General features: G+C 44.0%; 1 protein-coding gene across 1 annotated transcript in view; it reads left to right on the plus strand.

Annotated features, from left to right (window-relative positions):
- Positions 1–24,708, plus strand: part of ROR1 (receptor tyrosine kinase like orphan receptor 1) — a 166,868-nt gene that overhangs the window by 103,879 nt on the left and 38,281 nt on the right. Inside the window, exons 4-5 of the mRNA XM_036351568.1 lie at positions 21,140–21,267; positions 23,394–23,711. Coding sequence (XP_036207461.1) covers positions 21,140–21,267; positions 23,394–23,711 — 446 coding nt within the window. The remainder of the gene's footprint in view (positions 1–21,139; positions 21,268–23,393; positions 23,712–24,708) is intronic.

Here is a 24,708-nt window from a genome sequence, read left to right on the forward strand (position 1 = left end):
GGTTCGATTCCGGTCAAGGGCATGTACCTGGGTTGCGGGCACATCCCCAGTAGGAGATGTGCAGGAGGCAGCTGATCGATGCTTCTCTCTCATTGATGTTTCTAACTCTCTATCTCTCTCCCTTCCTCTCTGTAAAAAATCAATAAAATATATTTTTAAAAAAATGAGTCCAATATATAAGTCTTTAATATTTCATCATAAATATAAACATTCCTGCGGCCAGCGTGGCTCAGTGGTTGAGCGTCAATCCATGAACCAGGAGGTCATGGTTCGATTCCCAGTCAGGCACATGCCTGAGTTGCAGGTTCAATCCCCTGTGTGGGGCGTGCAGGAGGCAGCCGATCCATGACTCTTGGTCATCATTGATGTTTCTATCTCTCTCTCCCTCTCCCTTCCTCTCTGAAATCAATAAAAATATATTTAAAAATAAAATAAGTGTAAACATACACTGTCTATATTTTTAGCAGCATAGTAGACTAGCTATGAATTAGATGGAGCTAATTCTAACCCCCATTCTGCTGCTCACTGGATGGGTGAAATTGAGAAGGCTCTTTGAGCCTTGGTAATCTCAGGTTACCGATACCGAGCTCCCAGTGCTGCGGGTCGGTGAAATGGAATAACGCACCTAAAGCACTTGGTCCGCTCTGTGGCTCGTGGATGAAAGCTGTTCCCGGCTCTGTGAAGTAAGGTAAGATTTATGTCTGAGTGACACAGGAAGGTGTAGCATTTGGACCTGTATATGCTGTCACGGTTTGGCAGTGTTAATGAAACACTTCATCGTGCGTCAGCCACCATCACCTCCACAGGCCATCTCTGGCTGGCGTCATCCAAGGGCCTATGAGCAAAGGACATTCCACTGATGACACACCGGGTTGCCTTGTTTTTCCTCCTTCTTGAAAAGCCATTTTGGTTACTTTTTTTTTTTTCCACGCAGTCCTGACCCTGAGCCTCCAGGCAGAATGCCGTGTATACAGGAGAGGAGTTTGGAGATTTGCTGTGTGTACTCCCATGAAAACGTGGTTTGCCTCTCACTGCCTTTCCCAGCCCACTCCCCACTGGCAGTATTTTTTCACCAGGGAGTGGAAGCAAAGGTGATTCATATTTTTGTAGTCAGATTTTTTTTATCCGTCTGTCTGACTCTGAATAGCTTCTTAGGAGGAAAGGCTGGAGGCATGGAGTCTATAGTCTGAGAGTTGGCCTTATCCAGGGCATGTGTGTGAAAGGTGAAGCCGTCGTGTGTGGTGTGGGGATGATATCCTGGCGTTGGACATGATTAAAGGCCTGAAATAGCTAGGTAGTTATTCAAAGCCACACGACCAGGGAAGGGCAGAGCTTTATCTGACTCCAGAGCCGTCAGTCTTGGACACTGTGCCTTAGAGTTTCTCAAATGCCACTTTTTAAACAAGCGCCCTCTAGGAAAAAATTTAACTTAAAGGCAAACCTTTCATGGTGGATTTGCATATTGTGGCAGTCCAGTTGGGGAAGGTGTGTTCCTTTGAGAGGCAACACCTTTAAGTGCTTCTCAACTGTTCTCCAAAGAGGTAGCTGGGCACTTTGCCTTCTTTCCTGGGTCGTTAAAGGGGTTGATGGGTTGATCATGATTATTCTTGATAAACTCTGACACCCGGAGAACAGGACCCCCTCCCCATGAACAGGACCATGGACATACTATGATGGTGCTGCTGGGCAATCAATGACAGGGTCGGGGCAACAGGCTCCAGGGAGAACTGGGTGGGGCGGACCATGAGGAGTTGCTATCAGGAGGCTAAATGTCATGAGAGCCACAAATGCAAACCACATATGTAATTTAAAATTTTCTGAGCCACAATTTAAAAAGTAAAAACAGGTAAAATAATGAATATGTTTTATTTAACCTGATAGATCCAAAATATTAATGAGATATTTTACATTATTTATTTCTTCTTTTCTGGGGGTGGAGCGGGGGCAGGGGGAGCTAATCCAGAGTATTTTACACTCACCACACATCTCTGTTTGGGCTGAAACAGGTACAGGTGGTCATTCAGTGATGACTGAATGAGACCATGATGTGGGTCTAACAGCACCAGTGACATTACAGCCCGCTCCCACCAGCACTCACTCTCCCCACCCCTTTATTTTCTGTCACAATTATCACCGGATGAACTATATATGTCCTTTACTTGTCTCTCTCATGATTGATTAGGATACAGTCTAAACTGGTATTATAATGAATGAGCAGATGGATAGATGATAGATAGATAGATAGATAGATAGATAGATAGATAGATAGATAGATAGATAATGGTTTAAACAAAATTGATTTCTCTCCAGTCCAAAGGAGGCTGCCCAGTGCTGGATGGGTAGTTCAGTTCCCGTGCTCTCCCTGAAGCCCAGGCTTGGTCTATATTACGCCTCTGCCAGTCTCAACCTGTGGCATTGATCTCATCCTAGATGCTTCTTCAGCATCTTCATGGCTACACTCCAGTCTGAAGCACACCCTTTTTATTTTTCTATTTTAAGGACACAGTCCTCTCTCCCTACCTCCCTTCCTCTCTTTCTCCCTTCCTTCCTCTCTCTTTCTTCCTCTGCAAGGGCCTGACCCCTAGACAATACACTTCCCATTTGCTCACATCTCTTTGGCCAGAATGTAGTCACATGTTACATCAAGCTGAGGTCTGCTGCTGGATGGGCCAGTGGCCAGCCAGTATGGGCAGTTCTAATATTAAAGTTGGAAGAAAAGAGTCGCCCCAACCAACTGGAATGCGTTGTTCACTGCTATAGCCCCAGCAGTGGAGTACCAAGGGTAGGGCTGTGGAAGCATCACTCTGGCAGAAGGAGTATCTCATATGACATTGTTAGAATTACACGTACATACTGCTAATGAAAGCAGACTAAATGATAGTTGGTTTCATTGTTATTTTTAAATTCTCCACAGACCCTGCACCCTATATTTGCTGCACCAGAGAAGACTGCTCCCCTGTCCTGCCCTTGGTATGCTACTGAGCCCTGGCACCAAGGGTACTAGCTGGCACATAGTAAATACTCAATATCTGTAGCGTGAATGAATAGAACTACCACTGCATCCTTCCCTGTCATTGCCGAATCACAGGCAGTAGCCCTTAGACATGTCAATAGTTAGCTGCTACTCCCTCTTAAACCATGAGCTCCTTGAGCACTGGAACCGGCACCAGCTGTCATAGCTTGAGGTCAGGCACTCAGTTAATGTCGGCTGAATGAAGGAACCAATAAAGTTCATTGAAGGGCTGCCCCTGGCCTGCATTGAGCCAACTCCAGGCAGGAGTTTTCTGAGTCTTTTTCTCTTTGCCAGAACAGCAGAGCCTGAGACTGAAAAGGTAGACTGGCTCCAATTTGTGTGTTACTTTATGCATCAGGTTAAGGAATTTGCACTTTGTCCTAAAAGCAGTAGGGCGCCATCAACACGGCTTGACCAGGTGGAGCTTTAATTGGAGATGTGATTTAGTGATAGGAGCATGGGCAAGAAGGAACTAATCGGCATTTTCTCAGGCCTTCTGGCTTCAGCTTTCTAGGCACGGGTGTTTTCTAGTGCTCTTCATCCATTTCTGAGGACACCATTCATTTGCCATCTCACTCCAAATGTTCCTCCTCTATTGTCCATTTTGGTAAGTACAGTCTGACCCATTCACTCTGCACCTATCCATCCTCAACATTCATTAAGCAGATACCTTTAGAAGGCATGTTCCTTTGAAGCAGAACTCTGCCTTGTCCACTGCTACATCCCTAAGGGCAGGAACAGTGCCTGGCACCTGGTAGACTGTCCCTAAATATGTTTTGTGACTGGAGATAAGGAGATGAGGTGGGAACTCAAATAGCATCTGTCCAATAGGGCACACAGCGTGTCCTTCAAACATTTGGAATCTGTTCTCATGTTCCCTCAAGTCTTCCCCTCAGGATCACCTCTCTGGCTCCTTCAGCCATTCCTCTGAGGACATGATTTTAGTTCTCTTTGCCATCCCGGTCTCTGCTTTCCATGAGGGATGGTATATGCATGACCCTGTTGAACTCTGGTGCTCAGAGTGACACCTGATGCTCCAGGTGAAGTTTGGCCCAGAGGAAAGCAGGATGGCTCCTCCCTCATTTCAGAGTTCATTTCTACTCACGAGTGCCCCTAGTGTCAATTAGTCAACTATTTTAGTAGCTGCCCCCTGACCAGCAGAACACACTATCAACCAACACAGCATCCCCATATATCATAGTCACCTTCCTCTGTATCTCTTTCTACAGATTTTCTGTCTGCCAATCTGGAAGAGAAACTAGAGATCATTCAAATAAAACACATAATATCCCTGGCTCGGTTGGAGTGTCATCTGGTCAGGGCCCATACATAGGTTGTGGGTTCGATCCCCCATCAGAACATGTATGGGAGGCAACCCATCAATGTCTCTCTCTCTCTCTCTCTCTCTCTCTCTCTCTCTCTCTCTCTCTCTCTCTCTCTCTTCCTCTCCCTCTCCCTCTCCCCCCCTCCCTCCCTTCCTCCCTCTCCCCCTTCCCTTCTCTCTAAAATCTATTAACATATTGTTGGGTGAGGATAAAAAAACACACACACAATAACAAATGAAAAAAAACACATTATAAAAGTGGTTATTAGGCCACTGCTATATCTCTGCAAATATTCTAAGCACAAGACTTTAAGCAAAATGATTACAAATCAAGGACCAGCGAGATATTTGATACTCCTTATGATGGGGCACTATACATTGTTGTACTATTGCAAATTTTCTTGATTTTATTAATTCTGTTATTCAGTGGATTTGGTTTTAACATTGGACTTAAGACATTATTATCATTGGAATTTATAAAAGAACATTGTGCCTGGCATGACATGAAGCCAACTTAGAAAACCCAAATTTGCCACTTAACTATGTGATCTTGGATAAGTTAGTCTTAAAATCTGTCTGTCTAATAAGACTAATAATACCAATAGTAGAGGGGACTGAGAAAATTCATAAAATGTGCAGTTTACATAATAACAAATACAAATATTTTACAAATATGTGAACATATAAAAAATATATTTAACTTCACTAAGGGAAATAATGAAATGTTATCTTAAAAAGTGATAGTACCTCCCTAGCCAGTGTGCTAAGTGGTTAGAGCATCAGTCCACACACCGAAGGGTTTCAAGTTTGACTCCCAGTCAAGGGCACATACCTGGGTTGCAGGTTCAATCCCCAACCCCAGTTGGGGCCCATGCAGGAGGCAACCAATCGATGTGCCTCTCTCACATTGATGTTTCTCTCTGTCTTTCTCTCTCATTCTCTCTCCCCCCTTCCCTTCTTCTCTTCTGTCCACTCTGAAAAAATCAATGGAAAAAAATATCCTCGGGTGAGGATTAGCAACACAACAAAAAGTGATGGTACTTAGGGAGACACCTTAGCAAGTAATTGTTAGCAGCGAGTGAGGGAAATAGACACTAAATCCTATACTGATGATAGAAATATAAATTATGGCAGTTTTCTTAGAAGACTATTTGGAAATACATGTAAAAATCCTTGAAGATGTGCATACTAGTACCTTTGACCTAGAAAACAATTTCAATGTTTTTGCCTAGAGAGGTAACATAGATGTATATAAAAATTCATACACAAAGATATTCATCTCAACAATTTTATAAATAATGAAAAAATAGATACAACCTAAATGTTTAATTGCAGCCACTAAAAAACATATTTTAGAAGAATATTTAATGACATAGACTATACGTATTATATTAAAAAGAAGAAACTATGTCCAATGTAATTCCAATTTGTAAAAAGAATTCATTTGTGTGTATATACTAGTATGTGTGCTTTGAAAAATATATGAGCCCTGGCCAGTGTGGCTCAGTTGGTTGGAGCATCATCCCATATACTGAAAGGTCTCGGGTCAGGGCACATGCCTAGGTTGCCAGTTTGATCCCTAGTCAGACACACAGAGGAGGCAACTGATATTTGTGTGCCTGATGTTCCTCTCTCTCTCCCTTCCTTCCTTTCTCTCTAAAATCAATTTAAAAATAAGAATAAGTAAATAAAAAATACATGATACTTGTTCATGATTATCTGTGGGTTTAGGGATATGGTGACTTTAATATTTTTCTTTGTGTTTTTCTCTTTTTCAAAATTTCCACAACATTGTTTTTTAAAGGCTAAATTATGAATATCCTTACACATCTTGCAAGAATGGTGAGCATCTAAATTTAAATTATAATATCTATGTGGAAATGTCATACAAATTTATTTCATTATTGTTAGATATTCATTATTTCCTCATATTTTGCTTTTCTTTAACATTCCTTCTTGTTCTTCCTCTTTCCCTGTCCTCTCCCCTCCCTCTCTCCATCAAGCCCTTACTTTTCTTCGCTTTTGGCTCTCTCTCTCTTCTCTTATGCCTGGCCCTGGCCCTGGGCTTTGCTCAGCTGCCGCTAGGAGTTAAGAGTCAAACAGTTTGCTGACCCTGATCTGAAGCTCAGTTGATTCAAACTGAGCAAGAAGTGAACAAGTTTCTTGCATTTCCTCTCAGACCTCTAGTAGCCCTGACACACATCCTGGACTAATCAAGACTGTGTGAAATGTACGTCCATCCATTCGGAGTTGAGCTCTTGTCATATAGGACCGAATTACCAACTTCTCAAAACTGTGGGGAGGGGGAGGCTGTTTTTTTCTTCTCCATCCCAAATGTTTGATGCCTCTGCGGTCCAACACGACTCGAAAATAGCTTTGTCAAACAAAGCATGAACACTAGGAGTTTCCTGACATTTTCATAACTATGAGCATATGATTTGCAGTTCATATTGAATAACGATGTAAGAAATCTGCCAAGAGAGCTCCAAATACTATTTCCAGCACCGGTCCCTAACCAGTTACAGCTGCCTCCCCGCAGAATGTGAGCACAGACTACCAGGTTCTGTGGTTCTCCCGCTTGCAAAGTTTGTATTGAGTTACTGGGAGTCATTCTAATGGGGGAAGTCACTCTCCTGGCAAGCATTTGAGATGAATAAAGCTAAGGGTTTAATGTTCTAATGAAAAAATTTGTCAATATTTAAATCAAACGTGTGAACACTAAGTGTTTTTACATCTGTTTGCTGCAGAGGTTGTGAGGCGGTCTTTGGCTTTCCAGACACGAATAAAGTAGATAGATGCACTGTTAAACTTTCGAACAATGACAAAGGAAAACATGGAGTAATTGCTTCACTCAAAGCCTGCCAGGAGATTAATTGCCTACGAGATGTGTTTTATGCAGTGTCCAAAAACTGCAAAATCTACGGGAGTGCCTTGCTTTCGCTAGGAGAAAACATATGTCACCTCTCACCAACGATGTTTATGTCTTTTCACAAACCTGTCTTCTTTCAGCCTGAAGACATTCCAACTGGAAATGACTACAAAGCCAGGAGTTGATAGGTTAGGGGTGTTTAGTAATGCTTAAAATAATACCCTCATGGAGTCAGATACGATGCTGTACTCGGAGCCCAGTGTAACAGCAAGCTAGACCCAGGGGACTGGGAGGCCTTTTCGGTGCTGGCTGGAGAAACTGGGGGGAGGGGTGGAGAGCAGGGGGGCCTGCCTTTGACCTGCCAACTCTGAAACTAACAGATTTGGGGCTGCAAGACTCTTGGGGAGCTAGCTAAGTGAAGTTAAGAAATATGGATGGAACCTGTCTTGGTCCCCCTTTGGGACTGTATTCAAGCGAGAGATTGCTGAAGGCGGACGGTGCAGAGTCTGGAGGAAGTCTGCACAGCCGCAGCGGAGAAGCACAGAGTGCAGCTCCATAAACATGTATTGGGTGCCTTCTATGAACCAGGTTAAATGTGCTGGGCTCTGTTGGAAGTGAGACTGGGGGTGGTTAAGCGACAAAGGAAAAATACGAACAGCTGCTCCACTTCAGGAACATTCTGCCTCCGGGAGAAACAGATATCACAGCAAATAGTCCTAGTACCATGAACTGAGTGTGGGATGCTAGAGAGAGCATCTTCTCATGGACTCATCTAGCAGTATCAGGAAAGCATCCCTAAAGGAAATAAAACTGAACTAGAATGGGAAGGATGCAGGGTAGTGATCCCGGTGAAAAGGGGGAGGATGGATTTCTTGGAAGGGAAACAGTCAGGACACAAATATCTCTGATGATGTGGTATGTTCAGAGACTACATCCTTTTTTTATCATGAGGTCCTAGAGTCCAAGGTGGGCAATGGCAGGAGACAGAGCTGAAGAAGTGGGTGAGGCTGGTCACCGGGGACCTGGTGATCTCTGTTAACGCGCTAGGCTGTCCCCCGGGGAGCGTGCAGTGGAGAGTCACTGAAGTTGTGAGCAAGAGATGACCTGATCCACCTCTTAGGTAGCACATTCTTCAGCGGCAGGAAAGATCAATAGACAGGGTCCAGGATGGAGACAGAGAGGCAGACCAGTGAGGAGGATACTGCAACCGTCCTGGTGGGATATGCTAGGAAATTAAACTACAGTAACCATAGATAGTGAGGATGGGAAAGGACATTAGAATTGGAAAGAACATACCACATAGTTCAGTTTCTATGTTATACAAATGGAGTAGCCGAGGACAAAAGAGGGCGAGTGACCTATCCAGGGTTACATGGTAATAAAGTTTATTGGCAGCCAAATCAGGACCAAGGACCCTGGCCTTCTGATTTCCAGCCCACTGACTTTTCCACTCAGCAATGCCAGGATCAGTCCCAGCATCCTGCCTGTCAGACAGTGCCCTAGAGAAGCCTGGAATTTACTTGGCCAGCATTTTTCCTGTTAATATTTAGGAGGTGGGAAGAGTGTTTGCAGCGTCAAGCCAGACTGCCTGGGAGCCGGGGCGGGGAGTGTCTTTTCTGTTCATCTTCTTTCTCTCTGGCTTTAGATATCTCCCTTAATTTACCCTCCTCTCCTCCAGAAAACCTTCTCAACTTCTGCTTATGAAATTTTCTCCCTTCTGCTGAGTCTAAGCAGTGAAACAAGACAATCTAGTACCTCCTCTCAAGCTTGCTTTCTCAATATGTGAATCTGACTTCTGTATCATTGTTAAGGACTGTGACAATTTGAAGGACATGTGGTCCAATAAAATCAAGATCAGCTGTTCGCATCTACACTGCTTCCTTTGCACATATAACCATTTTACATAGCAGCATTATCTGGGCAAAAATAGTGTTCTGCGTTGTCTGTTTCAGTAAGTTACATGTGTACATATTTCTATGTATATTTGTATCAGCTTTATAGTATTCCTTATGGTGGAAACAGCAGGAAATTTGGAGCGAGGCCTAAGGCTTTGGGTAAGAGACTTCATTTCCAAACCTCAGTTTCGTCAACTATAAAATGTGGATACTCTGCAACCTAGAGGGTACCTGGCACAGAAAGGATCAATCCTACTCCCACCTTTTTGTGGTTGTTTCATAAGGCATTATGGTATCTTCATAAACATCAAGGTATGATTACAAATGGTACCCATAGCTCAAAGTCAAGGGTCATTTGTTTTAAAGCTAAGGATATTTTTGAGCACAGAGTAAAATCTTGATACCTTGTGAAAGTAGGTAGAAAAAAATAAAGAAATGTAAGCTTAATTAGCTAAGAAACCTATGGCCTTCCAATATCATACATATTGAAGTAACCAGAGTGTATTGTATACCTGGGGATGGCCATGTGGTTTATGGAGAGTGTCAGTCACAGGGACAACACCGTTTTCCATTAAGGATGGCCCTGCGGCAGCCTCGCGGAGGACTGAATGAGCAGCAGATCAGAGGTTGGCCTCCCAGTTATTAGACTCCCGTGGTGAGTCAGCTGAACAGTGGTAGGCACCTGAGCCAGGTGGGAGGCGAGGGGTGGAATTCAAGAAGTGCTTTGGAAATTAATTTAGTTTTCAAGTTAAGTTATTGTTACTCTTAAATGTTGCCCATTTTCCTCCTCTGCTCTAATTCTTCTGGTCAGCAGAACTAAAGTCATGGGGAAATTGGGTGGCTGGGGTGGGGAAGTGGAAATTAATTATGAATTTTCAGTTGTTACATGAACTCAGGTTCCCTCTTTGCTGAAGTTAATAAAAAGTGGGAGAAATTTAATTCACTCATTAAATATTTATTAGGTGTCAACGACTTGACACCTACCAGGTGCTGTTCTAGGCAATGGGGACATAGCAGTGTCCCTCCTGTCCCCGTGAAGTTTGTTTATAAATAATAAATGATTAATGCATCGATGCAGAGCATATCTGATGATGCTAAGTGCAATGCATAATCATCAGTCAGATAAGGGCAAGGGGGAAAGTGGTGGGCATGAGGTCAGAGAGGTGTGGGGGCAGAAGACTATGAAAGGACTCCATTTTTTACTTAGCATGAGAAGAGAAGCCATTGGAGAAATTTGAGCAGAGGAGGGACATGGGCTAGTTTATGTCCTAAAAGGATTCCCTCCACCTGCCATGTTGAGAAGAGCTGGGAGGCGGTGGGGGGAAGGGGGAGTGTCCAAGAGTGTGAGTAGCAAGACCAGTTGTGAGACTTTTGTGGAGGGAAATCATGCAGAGATAATGGTGGTCTGAACTGGAGCAGGAAAGGTCTGTTATGGGTAGATTTTTGAAGGAGGAGGTAAAAGCATGAGCTGATGGTTTGAATATGATTATGAGAGAAAGTGTGGAGACAAGGAGAATGCAAAAGATTTTTGTTATGAACAATTATAAGGATGGAATTGTTATTTACGGGGGTAGAGGAAGAATTCAAGAGTGTTCTTGAAGGGAAATAAGCATTCAATTTTAGACATATTGAGTTTGAATTCCTTTTGGATACCTAAGTGGAAATATGGAGAATGAAGTTCAGAGAGTGGCATGAGCTAGAGATATGACTTTGGGAGGAGACAGGAAGATCAGGTTAGGAAGTGAGAATGGAAGGAAGAGGTCTGAGGACCAGGCCTAGGGATCTCAATGACTGAAATCTTGAACTGGCAAACGAGACTAAGAAGTCACAGCCAACGAAGTAAAGAAAACCAAGAGAGAAGAGTAAAAGAGTTTCCAGAAGGAGTAATGAACTGTGTCAAATGCTGCTGCTGGGTCAGTAAAGGTAAAGACTGGGAATTCACTGTTGGATTTAGTAACATGGAGATCATTGGCCTTAACAGGAGCTTTCAGTGGGATGGCAAAGCAAAGACTTGCTTTCGGTGAGTCCAGAAGCAATTGGGAGAACTGGGGAAAGCAGGTGTAGACATCTCCTTTGAGAGATGTCTGTGATAAAAGGGAACAAAAAGAAAAAGCGAACGTAGCTTACCAGGGACAGTCTGAAGAAAGTTTGTTTTAAGATGGGAGATATTATAGCACATTGGTGTATTGATGGGAAAATGACCCACAGAGATGGGGGAGACGGTGATACAGCATAGACAAGGCACAGTTGCCGAGCCATGCCCATGAGTAGGTGAAGAGGCTGGGATCCATGTGCTCAAGTCCATAGTTGGGACTGAGAATGGAGCCCATCCCCTGTAATGGGATGGGAGCAGTTTATGGAGCAGACCAAGGAGGAGTAGAAGCAGCAGTTCGGTCAAATTTGCTTTTTAAGGGCTAACCCCTAAGTCTTAGCTTTTCTGACTTCATAAGCCACACCCACTTCTGTTCCCAGCATGTCCACAGAGTTCACACACATGCATAATGCTACACATGACTAGTCTTTGGTACAATGAGAAGGAACTCTAAGATACAAATTATTTTTTTAAGTGGGAGAAAGAGCTTCCAGCTAGAAATCTAAGTCAGTGTAAACACTACACTACAGTGGGGCATGGGGTGGGGGATTTTTAGGTTTTCTTCTCTTTGGTGCCTAGAATAGTATTGATTCCTAGACTAAAATAAGGCAGAAGGAGAATTTATATTTCACAAGCAACTATCATGAGCAAATAAAAACGTGTACACATTACTTAATAATCCAGTTTTACAGACGTGGAGGCTCAGAGATAAACACCTGGCAAAGGGCACATGCAGCTGGAAGGCAGCTGTCATTCCACCACACTGTGCTCTGCCCACCTGATTGTGAACTTGGGAAAGTCACATGGCCACTCACTCTTGGTTCTTTCACCTTTAGAGAGGGTTAGACAAGAGGCCTGCAAAATCCTGTTCCAACTCAATGACTCCATAAGATGGGGGGCCCCGTGGACAGCTATATGGCATGGGGCCTGTCTTACGCTCACAGTTCCCCTCCACCAACTCTGCAAGCCACCCCTTACTGTTCCCTGTCACCTCTGACACAGGCACAGCTCTCTACATAGAAACCATGGGATGACCTGTACTCTGTATTGCGTTTATCGTAGGCTCTTGAAGGAGGTTGTGGCCTCTGCCCTTTACAGCTGAACCTACCATCCTGGACCTAATCTCCAGTTTTAGATCTCTAGTCCCTCTGTTTGACACTGTCACTAATCACACCATTTCCTGATGTCTCTTTGTCTTTAGTATAAAATCTACTCTCTTCTCCTTTTATTATTATCACTAAAGGCCCAGTACACGAAATTTGGGAACTCGGGGGCAGGGGGGGACCTCAGCCCAGCCTGCACCCTCTCGCAGTCCGGGACCCTATGGGGGATGTCTGCCTGCTGGCTTAGGCCCACTCCTGCCACCACTGCTGCGCTCACCAGCCATGAGCCTGGCTTCTTGCTGAGCAGTGCTCCCCCTGTGGGAGCACATTGACCACCATGGGGCAGCTCCTGCATTGAACGTTTGCCCCCTGGTGGTCAGTGCATGTCATAGCGATCGGTCATTCTGCTGTTAGGTCATTTTGCATATTAGCCTTTTATTATGTAGGATAATTTTGAGGCGGCAAGTTTAAAATAAGACTATGTTTAAAAAGACTAAGGGAATATGAAAGCATGATGTGAGTACACAGGGAAGGAATGGTATGCTGAACCTCTTTACTCCCATAAACCCTACCTTTGGGCCCATCCTTCCTTCCTCCCCACACCCAGCACCCCTTGCACCACCACCCCCATTACTCCCATTAAGCCTCACTCTGCCTCTTGACTCCGCTTACCTTGGCTAGTTAATCCATGATTTGTTGAATTGTTCCTCTTTTAAGCTATCACCTCCTCTAGAAGCCTTCCCAGTCTCAGATGAATACCCTTCTCCTATTCTCAGCACAAGGCTTCAACACATGTGTTGGTTGAAAAGAACGGGAAATGTGAACAGAGAGGGAGAGAGGAACAGAGAGGGAAGGGAAGGGGAACAGAGATTATATTTATATCACTTATATTTCTCCCTTTACTAGACTGTAAAGTCCTGGCAAACAGAAATTATATCATTGGTATCCAAAGGCCACTTTTCCACTCCAGTTAAAGCCCCCAGATCCACCCCTATTCCTCTTTCTCCTTAAAGGACCCATTGGATTTCACAGTCCTGTTCCAGGGACCCCTTGTTTAACAGGTCACAATCACAATATTCCCATTTGGTGCATCACAAATCAATCTCTATTCTAATGTGAATTTCTGCCTCGACTACAATTTTTAAAAAATGTATAAATTCTATGTCTGGCATGGGCACCTCTGCATTGCCTTATTTTGGGTTGGCGATAGGGGGGTTGGGGAGGTATTAAACTCTTGCTTTTTATGGAGGCTAGTACAGTAGTCCCCCCTTATCCATGGGGGTTATATTCCAAGACCTCCAGTGGATGCCTAAAACCATGGATAGTGCCAAACCCTATATGTACTATGCTTTTTTCCTATACATACATATCTTTCCACTTAAAGGAAGCACTTTACAGATTCTCTTTGGCATATCTGAATTGCCAGCATCATTTATTCTTGCACCTTAGGACCATTATTAAGTAAAATAAAGGTGACTTGAAAACAAGCACTGTGATACTGTGGCAGTCCATTTGATAACTCAGAAAGCCACTAAGTGACTAACAGGCAGGTAAGCTACACAGTCTGGATACACTGGACAAGGGGATGGTTCACATCCCAGGCAGATAAGGGGGAGCTGCTATAGTCTTTCATAACTGCCATCAGCAGAAGGAATAAGAAACAAAGCTGAGACGAAACAGGAAAGCAAGGATTGGGGATCGGGTTTCACCCCATTTCTGAGGACCAAGATGAAATTAAAACCCTCCTAAGAAGTCCCTAAATTCCTTTTACCACTCTTTCCACAAACCTTCTCCTTTTTCAATCCATGGCCCAAGGCATAAAAGGAAAGTGAAAAAAAAAAAATCAAAGCAATCCTAGTAACATTTGTGGTAGAAAATCTGACCAGATTGGTATGTGTGAATTTCATATTATTCTAAACTCCCATTATTCTCAATGGGCAGATTTAGGGGGTGGTTTGAATGCCTGATGTTTGGAGACCTGCCAGAGAACATCTAAAGGGTTTCTAATGAGAAGTGGGCGAGGGGGGGGGGGCGGGCATTGGGGGCTGCAAGTATCTCCTATGCATTCCCTGCTCCAGCCTGAGCTGGGCGTAAAGCAGGCCCTTCCTAGGAGGACACGTGAAAACACCCAGGGCTTCTTAGAAGGTGCAAAGCTACCCTGCCGCCATGGCCTCAGTAAATAAGAGAGGGCAAAATCGCTCATTCTTTTCATTGGTGATCTTCCGCAGTCCTGCAAATACCATGCTAGTGCAATGCTATCGTTTTCTAATGTGTGTTTAAATAGGAATAAAATGTATTGCATGCATAATTTTCCCCAAAATTACATTTGTGAGATACAAGCCTGGGTAATTCTGCTCCCTTTCCAAAGTGAAACGCAACCCTTGTGTTTCCAAACATCACTGTGAAGCGAGGCCAGTACCTTCTCATTTCGGAGTTGGACACAAGTAACTATTATGTGCTGCTCTGGAAACTATGACAGAACCGTATTCATCTGTTTGTTTTAATGGTTCATAGCCAAGAGGAAAAAGAAAGTTAAAATTTTAATTTAATTTTTTAAAGCAAAAAAGAAAAAAATATGGTGTGAGAAAGAGCGAGGGACTCTTTTGCTAAGGAAATAACGTGTTAACAATGGTTGGGATTCCGAGGTGGGAGACAGCCCGTAATGCTGACACGGACACCTCAGAGGCATTCCAGGAGGAGAAGGAGGGGTACCAGAGTGAGCAGAATTCTCAGCCCTGTAGATTGACGTCTTCCCTGTGAGTCAGAACCCCTCTGGGTGGACGTGCCTTGCTTGGCTCACTTTGAAAGCTGATGACCTTTGAAAGGTCAAGTATGTTGACTCCTAACCCTCTTTGATGCCCACTTTCAGATTGGTCTTTAGAAAACAGAGAGTGTGACATAACTTTGGGATCCCATATCTAACCTGTAATTTCTTGACCACAGCCACCCTGAGGCAGAAGTGTATTCTTGGCTCTTCCGACAACACTCCTTCTCTCCTTCACTCCACCAGCTCTTCCCACCTCCACCTGTATTTTTCCTGATGCCCCTTCTCTTCCAAGGTGTGTACATGAAAGCTGGCAGGACAGAGTATTTCCCCGGCTCCTGCTAGGCATTTAACCAAGGATGCTTCAAGGCTCCAAATCTTCTCGGGAAAAGCAAGGAGGTATTTTTGGAGAGGTGGTAACTTTTTGACCACATCAGAATATCATTTGTTCTCTGAGTTTCTGTGTCTCTCATCTTTTATCTACATTGGAATAATTCTGCAGCCTCTGCTTCGATCTTTCATTTTATCGTGTATCTCCCTTTTTAATTAAAAGACAGAGCTGACTTTCAGCTTAAAGAGATCTGACTGCACCTCCCAAGGGAGAACCCTGCCTCTGAGCTGGGTTGCGTTGCACCCAGACCTGAGGTTCCTAGAGCTGGGCCTGGGAAGCACTGTGTGCTATGCTTTAACCGGACCCACTAATATGTGGCCTGATTTACGAATTTAAAAAGGGATACTTGCCATGCATCTATGGCCACAATGGTCTTGTGGGAAGGCACTGGTAAGTTATTTTTGCTTGGCTAAAGAGAAATTATTTCCTGCGTGAGAAAAAATAACCCACACGTTGCTGAGTCGCGCACTAAAGCATACCTAGGGGCACTGCAGCTCTCTGAGCTATGTGATGGTTCTCCTTCAGATCGAGATTCAGGTCTTTGGGGGCAGGCATCTTGATGTGATTTCATCTTCATTCCATAAAATGGGGCTCTTAGTTAAGAGGGCTGAGTGGGGTCAATTCCAAAGTGTTGGGTTATTTCATTCACTACAACCTATCCCTATGAAGCTGCCATGGGTGGTGGGCAGAACCACCCTGGCATCCCAGTTGAAGAGCTATGAGCCTCAGAAAAAAGCAGCCTGCTGATACTGTGTAAATTATCAATGCTTCTAGCCAATTAGTCAGCTTGGAAAGAACCCACAAAATTGCCCCCCAAATCTCTCCCCAGCTCTGTAGCTTCAAATTCCAACCACAGTCCCTCTCCCAAAGTTCCTCTACCTTGTCCCTTGTGTCTACATGAGATCTTTTTTAAATTGATGTGAAATTCACATGCTGTGCAACCACCACCTCTGTCTATTCCAAAGTATTTTCACCACAAAATTAAATTCCACACCCACTGACTAATTACTGCCTATTTCTCCCTGCCCTGGCTCCTGGTAACCACCAGTCTGCTTTCTGTCTCTGTGGATTTACCTATTCTCGAGATTTCCTATTAATGGCATCATTTGATATATAGCCATCTGTGTCTGGCTTATTTCACTTACATTATGTTTGGAGACCCTTCCATATTGTGTCATGTTTGAGTACTTCCTTCCTTTTTTATGACTGAATACTATTCCATTGTATATATCTCTCACATTTTATCTAGCCATTATCTATTGATGAGTGTTTGGGATTGTTCCAACTTTTTTTTCCTTCTCTCTCTCTCTCTCTTTTTCTTTTTTTTTTTTTTTTTTTTTTTTTTTTTTTTTTGCTATGAATAGGACCACTATGAACATTGGTGAACAAGTATTTTTGTTTGAGTACCTGTTTTTAATTCTTTTGTTTAAGTGAGATTTTATAGTTAGCAGAGTACCTTTACATCCATTCTTTTCTCACTAAGGAAAGGCATGCATTTTAACGGGATCTTCTTACCCCAAAGGGGAATTTTTAGGGCCTAGCTCATTAGCGAGAATCAGTTCAGCTGGTTTAGTCTACTAGCCCTGCCCCTGCGCCAATGTAAAATCTGACGAGGAAGAAAGTTGGGGGCGTGCCTGGTATGAAGAAAGGCCCATCCCATTTCCCCTAATGCTAACATCTGGCCTCCTATTGTACAATGCGCTTCTCATTTTCAGAGAATTCCCTTTTTTGCTCACTGACCTGAGCAGCTTGCCCAGCCTTTGTAGCGATGGACTTCCACTGTCGCTGTCAAACTCCTTTGAGCTGCGACTTGCAGTGGCCGCACATCCCTTTCCTTGTTCTACGTGCTTCCTGGGCGGACCCTTCTGCTGCCACAGTGGTTGCGATCACTCTCGGCCCCTTTTGACAATCCCTTATAAGCTCCTTCCCCTGGGGAATGGGGGCGACCCTGGCGGTGCAGGGCAGGCTGTGTTTGCTTTTCCGTCACATGACAGCGAGTTTGGGGGGGTCCAAGAGGCTGGCGATGTGGCCACTGAATGACCTTTAGGAGAAACATGAGTTCCCATCACAAAGCAACCCTGCATCCCCACGTCACCGCGAGGCGAGGGAGCCGTGCAGGGCGGTGCAGCCGCTGTGATGACCGGCTGAAATGCCGCTTGCCCTTTCAGCCACACTTTTCTTCTCTGTAGCACAGCCTTGGCGCACTCCTTGAAAGTGCCCTTGTGCTCACGCAGCCTTGCCGCGTCATGTTTTTAATTTGCTGAGCATGGAGGGCATCCAGGATGAAAGAAGTGTACGCTGGAGAAAAGCATGACGCTGATGGATGCTGGAGGAGCGCTGGTTTCTCTCCAGCCCAGGCCAGCAGGGAAAATGGAAAGGATAAAAGGCACTTGTGACTTTACATTTAAAAAAAAACCTTTGTTGCCACCCGGCATCTTCACAGTGCAAAACCCCTGTAGGTAGTGCCAACATTTCCATGACCAGGCCATTTGGCAGGAAGCTGTGGGCCATGGGTACAAGCACTAGTTTGGGGCAAATCTAGCTATGTAACTTTGGACAAGTTCTTTACTCTTCCCAACCCTCAGTTTTCTCATTTGTAAAATGGGAATAATTATATTTTCACCTTCTTTATAGGACTGTTGTCAGGATTAAATGACTTACTGTCAGTTTTTTTCATTAAACTTTAAAATTGTATTTTTATTCATTTCAGAAAAGAATGGAGAGGTAGAGAGAGAGAGAAAATCAATTATGAGAACAGAATCATCCATCAGCTGCCTCCTGCACACCCCACACTGGGGATCGAGCCTGCAACCTGGGCATGTGTCCTGACCGGGAATTGAACCATGACCTCCTGGTTCAGAGGTCGGTCAACACTCATCCACTGACCCAAGCCGGCCAGGCTTAATGTCAGTTTTATATTTAAGTGAAACTTAGTCCCTGGTACACAAGAAAGGCACCTTATAAAGTCCCTTATTTATAAATTAGGCTGATTGAGTTAAAAGAGGGCCTGGAAAAGCAGAGAATGTCATTACAGATCTAACAACACGGTGTAATGGCTTGAGCTTAAATTTTAAGTTTAAATCCTATGCCCACCACTTACTGGCTTTGAATTTGAGCCACTTACTTAACTTCTCTGAATTTGAGTGTCTTGCTCTGTAAAATACAGAGGATAACGCTGCCTAAGGGGGGGCTTTGAAGAGAGCACTTAGCACAGTACCCAGTAGGGAGAGTGGCAGGCACTTAATACCTGTTTGTTTTTCTAGTGCTGTGGTTCTCAACCACATTCAAATCACCCCAGAGCTTTTATAAAAGCATGAATGCCCGAGCTGTGTCCCCCGAGAGAGGGTTTTAGTAGGTCCGAGGTGGGGCTTGGCCTTGGTATTTTCAAAGCCGCCTGAGGAGAGTCGTGTAAGCAGCCAGGGCTGAGCGCTGCTCCCCAGCAGATGCCGTTTGTTGTTTGTGTTTGTGCGTTTCGTGTGAGTTTTTTAGATCTGCCCCCAAGAGACTGGCCAGAATGTCAGGAATTCTGGGCACAGTCAAAAATCCAATCCACCTGCAGCTCGAAGCCTTTCATTGACAAGAAATGTTCGGCAAGGGAGTTGCATTCCATTTTATTCTGGAAAAAAAAGTATTCAAAGAGTCTATTTAGAGTCTTGAACTGGAAAGGTGGTAAGAAGTTTAGCCTAAGCCTCTCACATAAAATATGGGAACTCCCAGTCGGTTGGGGATTTATAATGGAGGGTAATTCCAGGGTTTTGTCCTCCCAAGAGATATAAATTGAGGCCTCGAGAATGTAGTGTGGGGGAGGAAGAGGTGTTCTCATAATGACACCTTACGAGTCCGGGGCTCCGCTAATGCCTGGGGATAGAAAGGCATCATCTGTAATAGCAGGGGACGGAGGGAGGTGTCTCAGGACTTCGGCTTCCAAGATGCAAGTCTAGGTCATCCAGAACCTTCTTTCTCCCTATGGGTTTATGGTATTAGTTACCCAATAAAAGTGGGGTTAATTTTACAACCCAAGTTAAATGTGAGCCAAAAAGACTTCAACATTGCCCTAGGATTTATGAAAGTAAACATCTAGAGTGCTTGCAGGATTTTGCAACATTAAAATTTCAATGTCTTTATGTCAAGGATATATTCTTTATGTGATATATTCATCTGTAATCGTATTTAAAGGTTATGTTTTAAAAGTTTTGCAAGAGACTATTTTCAAGTCTAAACTAAAGATACTTTCCCCATATCCACCTTCAAAAGGACTGTTTTAGTGACTAGGGAGCAGAAAGCAGCTGAGAACTAGTGTCTTTAAGAATCAGCCCTATCAAGTGTTTTTTTTTTATTCACCTGGTTTTCTATTATACTGGGCTCTCTACATTCCCACATTCAACCCTCACCCCATAGTCCTGAACATAGTCCTTGTTACAAAGTAGGAGCTTAGTAAATAATTGTCCTTAAACATAAGTGTCCTCTTTGGTCATTGTAATAATCCTATATAATAAAACCCTAATATGCAAATCGACCGAACAGCAGAACGACTGGTCGCTATGATGTGCACTGACCACCAGGGGGCAGTCGCTCAACACCAGAGCTGCCCCATGGTGGTCAGTGTGCTCCCACAGGGGGAACACTGCTCAGCCAGAAGCCAGGCTCATGGCTGGCGAGCGCAGAGCAGTGGCGGGAGCCTCTCCCACCTCTGCAGCAGGTGGGCATTCCCCAAGGGGTCCTGGACTGCGAGAGGGTGCAGGCCAGGCTGAGGGACTCCCTCCGCCCCCCCCCCCCAGTGCACAAATGTCATGCACTGGGCCTCTAGTTTAATAATAATCACATTACCTCTGTTTGGTAGGCTCCTCATGAGTTTTGGCCGATAGGGTAGAGAGGTCAACTGTTACCATCCATATATGTGGCTCAGAGGCTCAGAGAGCTTGCCTAAGGATATGAGAATATTAAACCCAGGAAGGGAATTTTGTTTCTCCTGACTTTGGCTTTAAAGTACTTTAACTTAAAGAAACCAAAGAGGATAAATGCTATTTTGTTCAGACGATGTATTGATTGTAGCCGGGTTAACAGAGAGGAGGAACACCCTGGGTGAAAGTCTGCCTTTCAGTGTATAAGGTGGCCTTTGGCTGTGGTCTGCCTCTGAGGAACAGCTGGGCACTCTGTACTCCGGTGTCTTGCTTATCATAGGCCCTTATGGTTTCTTCCCAGCTGCACCTAGCCTCTCACCCCGTGGGGCCACCTAATTGACATATCAGTTAGCGTGGATCTTGTGCAGAATTCGCCCACGCCTTTGTATCAAATGAAGCAGAAATAATCTGTTTAAAAACAAAACAAAACAAAAACTGTAGAACATGTGCCCAGATTTTCAATTCATTTCCTCTTTACTCTTATAATTACTTCATCTTCCAGCCCACCACCAGCTGCGAAAATAAAAGTGTTTTCTCCCATATTTAAGGATGATTTTGTGCTTCAGGATGGTTTTCTGGGGGTGAAGGAAACTTGACCAATGTGACCAACAGATGTTTTAAGTGATGGATGGAACTGAGGAAAAGTTTGATTCCTTAGCCCAGTCTTTAGGATACTATGCTCAACTGCGCCCCCTAGTGACTGTTGAGGGCATTGTGCAATCAGATCCAACTGTGTCTACGTGTACGGTATGTACTGCATCAGTTAATGTCTATGCTCTGTTTTTAGAGATGAATATGAAGAAGATGGATTCTGTCAACCATACAGAGGGATTGCATGCGCAAGATTTATTGGCAACCGCACCGTCTATATGGAGTCTTTGCACATGCAAGGGGAAATAGAAAATCAGATCACAGGTAGGTAACATCACTGACATTCTGTTTATACCTTGAATAACTATTTTTCTCACCAATAGTTTTCTTAAGGTCCTCTGTTGGCCAACGGTTAGGCCAGGCATGGGGGTTAGGAGCAGGACCATAAAGAAGCATGAGATATGATCATTAAAATATTACTAAAATTGACATTAAAATAATTTATTGAATGCTGCTCTTAGAGGAAAAGGAAGCTTTGAAAAGCCTCACGTTCACTTAAACACTCAGTAAATATTGCTGAATGTCTTTGATGTAGCTGGGCACTGGGGTATATGATGGTGTGGAGAATAAGGCTGGTTGTTTCTGCCCTCACAGAGCTTACTGTTTGGAAGCCACATCATGTGGACAGAAAGGGAATGAGTTTAGAATCTAGGATTCTGGACTCTAATCCCTGAATCGCCATTACTGTGACTTTAGGGAAATCTCTTACTCTCCGTGAAAATCTCTTTCTTCATCTGTGACATGAATGATGAGGCAAGATGGTCATGGATCTCTTCCTGTTCCAGCTCTCTAGAGTTTGCTCTTCATTATTCAGAATTGAAAGCATCTTAACGGAGATCTAATAGTGAAGCACTTTTTAGCACACATGAGTTAGGTAGTGTAGGTTATCTTCTGTGAGTTCGCACACCCAGTTCTGGTGCTTAGAGCCACTTTGTACCTATTGGTGCAGTTATTACACCTCTGTGCCACGCACTCTTGCAAGCCATTCAAATTGCCTTTATGAGATTCTACTAAGGTTTCCAGCCTTAGTAAATAAAAATACAAGCCATCCAGTTACATTTGCATTTTAGATAGACAACAGATCATTTTTTAAAAGAAGGATGTCCCAAGTGTTTATCTGAAATTCAAATGTAACTGGGTGCCTTGTACTTGATCTGGCAACCCTGGGACTTAAGAGAGGTAAGAACAAACCCAAGGTAGGCACAGCGAACATCAAGAAGTCCAGAAACTGTGTCATGTGAGGAATTTGAAGGAACAAAAAGGTGGCTGCAGGAGCTACTTAACCTAGAGAAGCACCAATAGGAAGATGTAGTTGCCATTTGCTGAAGCCCTCGGGCTTTCAAGGGGAAGGATTCTGGGAAGTAGAGGTGATGGAGAGGAGCTGCTGAAGGCACATTTCAACCTGGTATGAGAACGTTGAACATACTTTTTACTAAGTACTCATGAAAATAAATGGGAGTTCTGTTATAAATATTTGGTCACCCGTTTATAAAAATCCTCTCCAACGTTTTCAATGGGCATCAGCTTACTGGAAAGTATTACAGTAAAAATATAAAATAAAAAATCCAATGAACTTTGTTTAACCCTGCATTTCCCAAACTTCTTTGGCTATGGAACCCTAGTTTCTCCAACGCTATTAATGTTCTACATACTCATTATTCGGAGGAACATTCTTTGGGAAACAATGTACCAACAACCTCTTAGGCTGCCTTGTGAGTAAGCCCTTTGTCAATGGAGGAATGCCGAGGGAGGCTGGCGCTCGCTTGGTGCTGGGAACCGTGCTGGATCTGAGGTTAGGCTAAGTGGCCATTAACATTCCTTAATACTCACTGGAATAACTGAGTTGTGCTCTTGGAGAACTTCTAAGTGAGCTGCCTCCTTTTCGGAAGATGGCGTAGCAAGTATTCAAGCCACAAAGAAATTACACAAGTTCCCCAAAGTCACCCACCAGCTGAGAGGCGAAACACAGACCGAGTCCTGCACTCAGGCCCAGCCGCCCCATCCCACGCGTCCTGGCCTGCAGCTGTCAAATGCTTCAGAAACTTCACCGAACCAATAAAAAGTACCGGATGAAACACAACGTTCTGTTGCTTTGTAGTAAAATGAAAAATATATTGTCCTTTAACCTAATTAATTCTTTTTTATTAGGAAATAGTACATATGTAACTTAATCCTGTGTGTGTGTTTTTTTTCACTTTATAGTCAAAATGATTTTTTTCTAGACAGTGAAAGTAAGCTGCTTAGACATCTGACATGAATCTCCTCCTCTCGGCTTGCCTGTCTGAGCCCAGCAGATCCCTTCCAGTGTGTGTTTATATCTGATACTTGTTGGCTAGATCACCACAGATCAACCCCAGCCCTGGGAGTTAATAACTGTGTTTGTTTTCCAGCTGCCTTCACCATGATTGGCACCTCCAGTCACTTATCTGATAAGTGTTCCCAGTTCGCCATTCCTTCCCTGTGCCACTACGCCTTCCCGTACTGCGACGAGACCTCTTCCATCCCAAAGCCCCGTGACTTGTGTCGCGATGAATGTGAAATCCTGGAAAACGTCCTGTGTCAGACAGAGTACATTTTTGCAAGATCAAATCCCATGATTCTGATGAGGCTGAAGCTGCCCAACTGTGAAGATCTCCCCCAGCCAGAGAGCCCTGAAGCTGCCAACTGCATCCGGATTGGAATTCCTATGGCGGATCCTATCAATAAAAGTAGGTGGGCTCTGGCCAGTGTGGCTAAGCAGTTAGAGTGTTGGCCCTGGGGAACCGAAGGGCCTCAGGTTTGATTCCCGGTCAAGGGCACGCACCTGGGTTGTAGGTTCAATCCCCGGCCCTGTTGGGGGTGTGTGCGGGAGGCAACCAGTTGATGTAGACACATCAATGTTTCTCTCTCTTTCTCCTCTGCCTCTCTCCCCCTCCCTTCCTTCTTTCCACTCTCTCTAAAAAAAAGCAATGGGAAAAAATATCCTTGGGTAAGGATTAACAAAATAATAAAAATAAATAAATAAATAAATAAATAAATAAATAAATAAATAAATAAAAGTAGGTGGTAGCCCTGGCTGATGTGGCTCAGTTAGCTGGAGCATCATCCCATACACCAAAGGTGCTGTGTTCAATTCCTGGTCAGAGCACATACCCAGGTTGTGGGTTCAATCCCTGGTTGAACAGGAGGCAACTGATCTCTTCTCTCTCTCTCTCTCTCTCTCTCTCTCTCTCTCTCTCTCTCTCTCCCTCTCTCCCCCCCCCCCCCCCTCCCTCTCCTCCTTCCTCTCTTTAAGATCAATTTAAAAAAAAGTAGGTGGTAGCCCCTGGCCCTCTGTGCTGCCTTGGGGGCCAGCCACCCCATGGCACAGTAAGAACTAGAATTTGATCCACAATAATGGTTTCTACTAATAGATTACCTTCCAATGGGCTAAATATACACCATATGTGGTCTACTTTCAAGATGCTTCATGAAGATAATAATTTTAAAATATGGTTGCTAGTTCCTCAATGACTTAAAAATAGAATGACCATATGACCCAGCAGCGCCACTCCTGGGTATATACCCAAAAGAATTAAAAACAGGTGTTCAAACAAAAACTTATATGCAAGTGTTCGTAACAGCTCTGCTCACAATAACTAAAAGGTGGAAACAACCCAAATGTTCATCAGTAGATAAGTGGATAAACAAATTGTGGTATATCCACATAATGAAATATTACTCATC

Source organism: Myotis myotis, unplaced genomic scaffold (assembly GCF_014108235.1).
Source record: "Myotis myotis isolate mMyoMyo1 unplaced genomic scaffold, mMyoMyo1.p scaffold_m19_p_2, whole genome shotgun sequence".
Lineage (NCBI taxonomy): Eukaryota > Metazoa > Chordata > Mammalia > Chiroptera > Vespertilionidae > Myotis > Myotis myotis.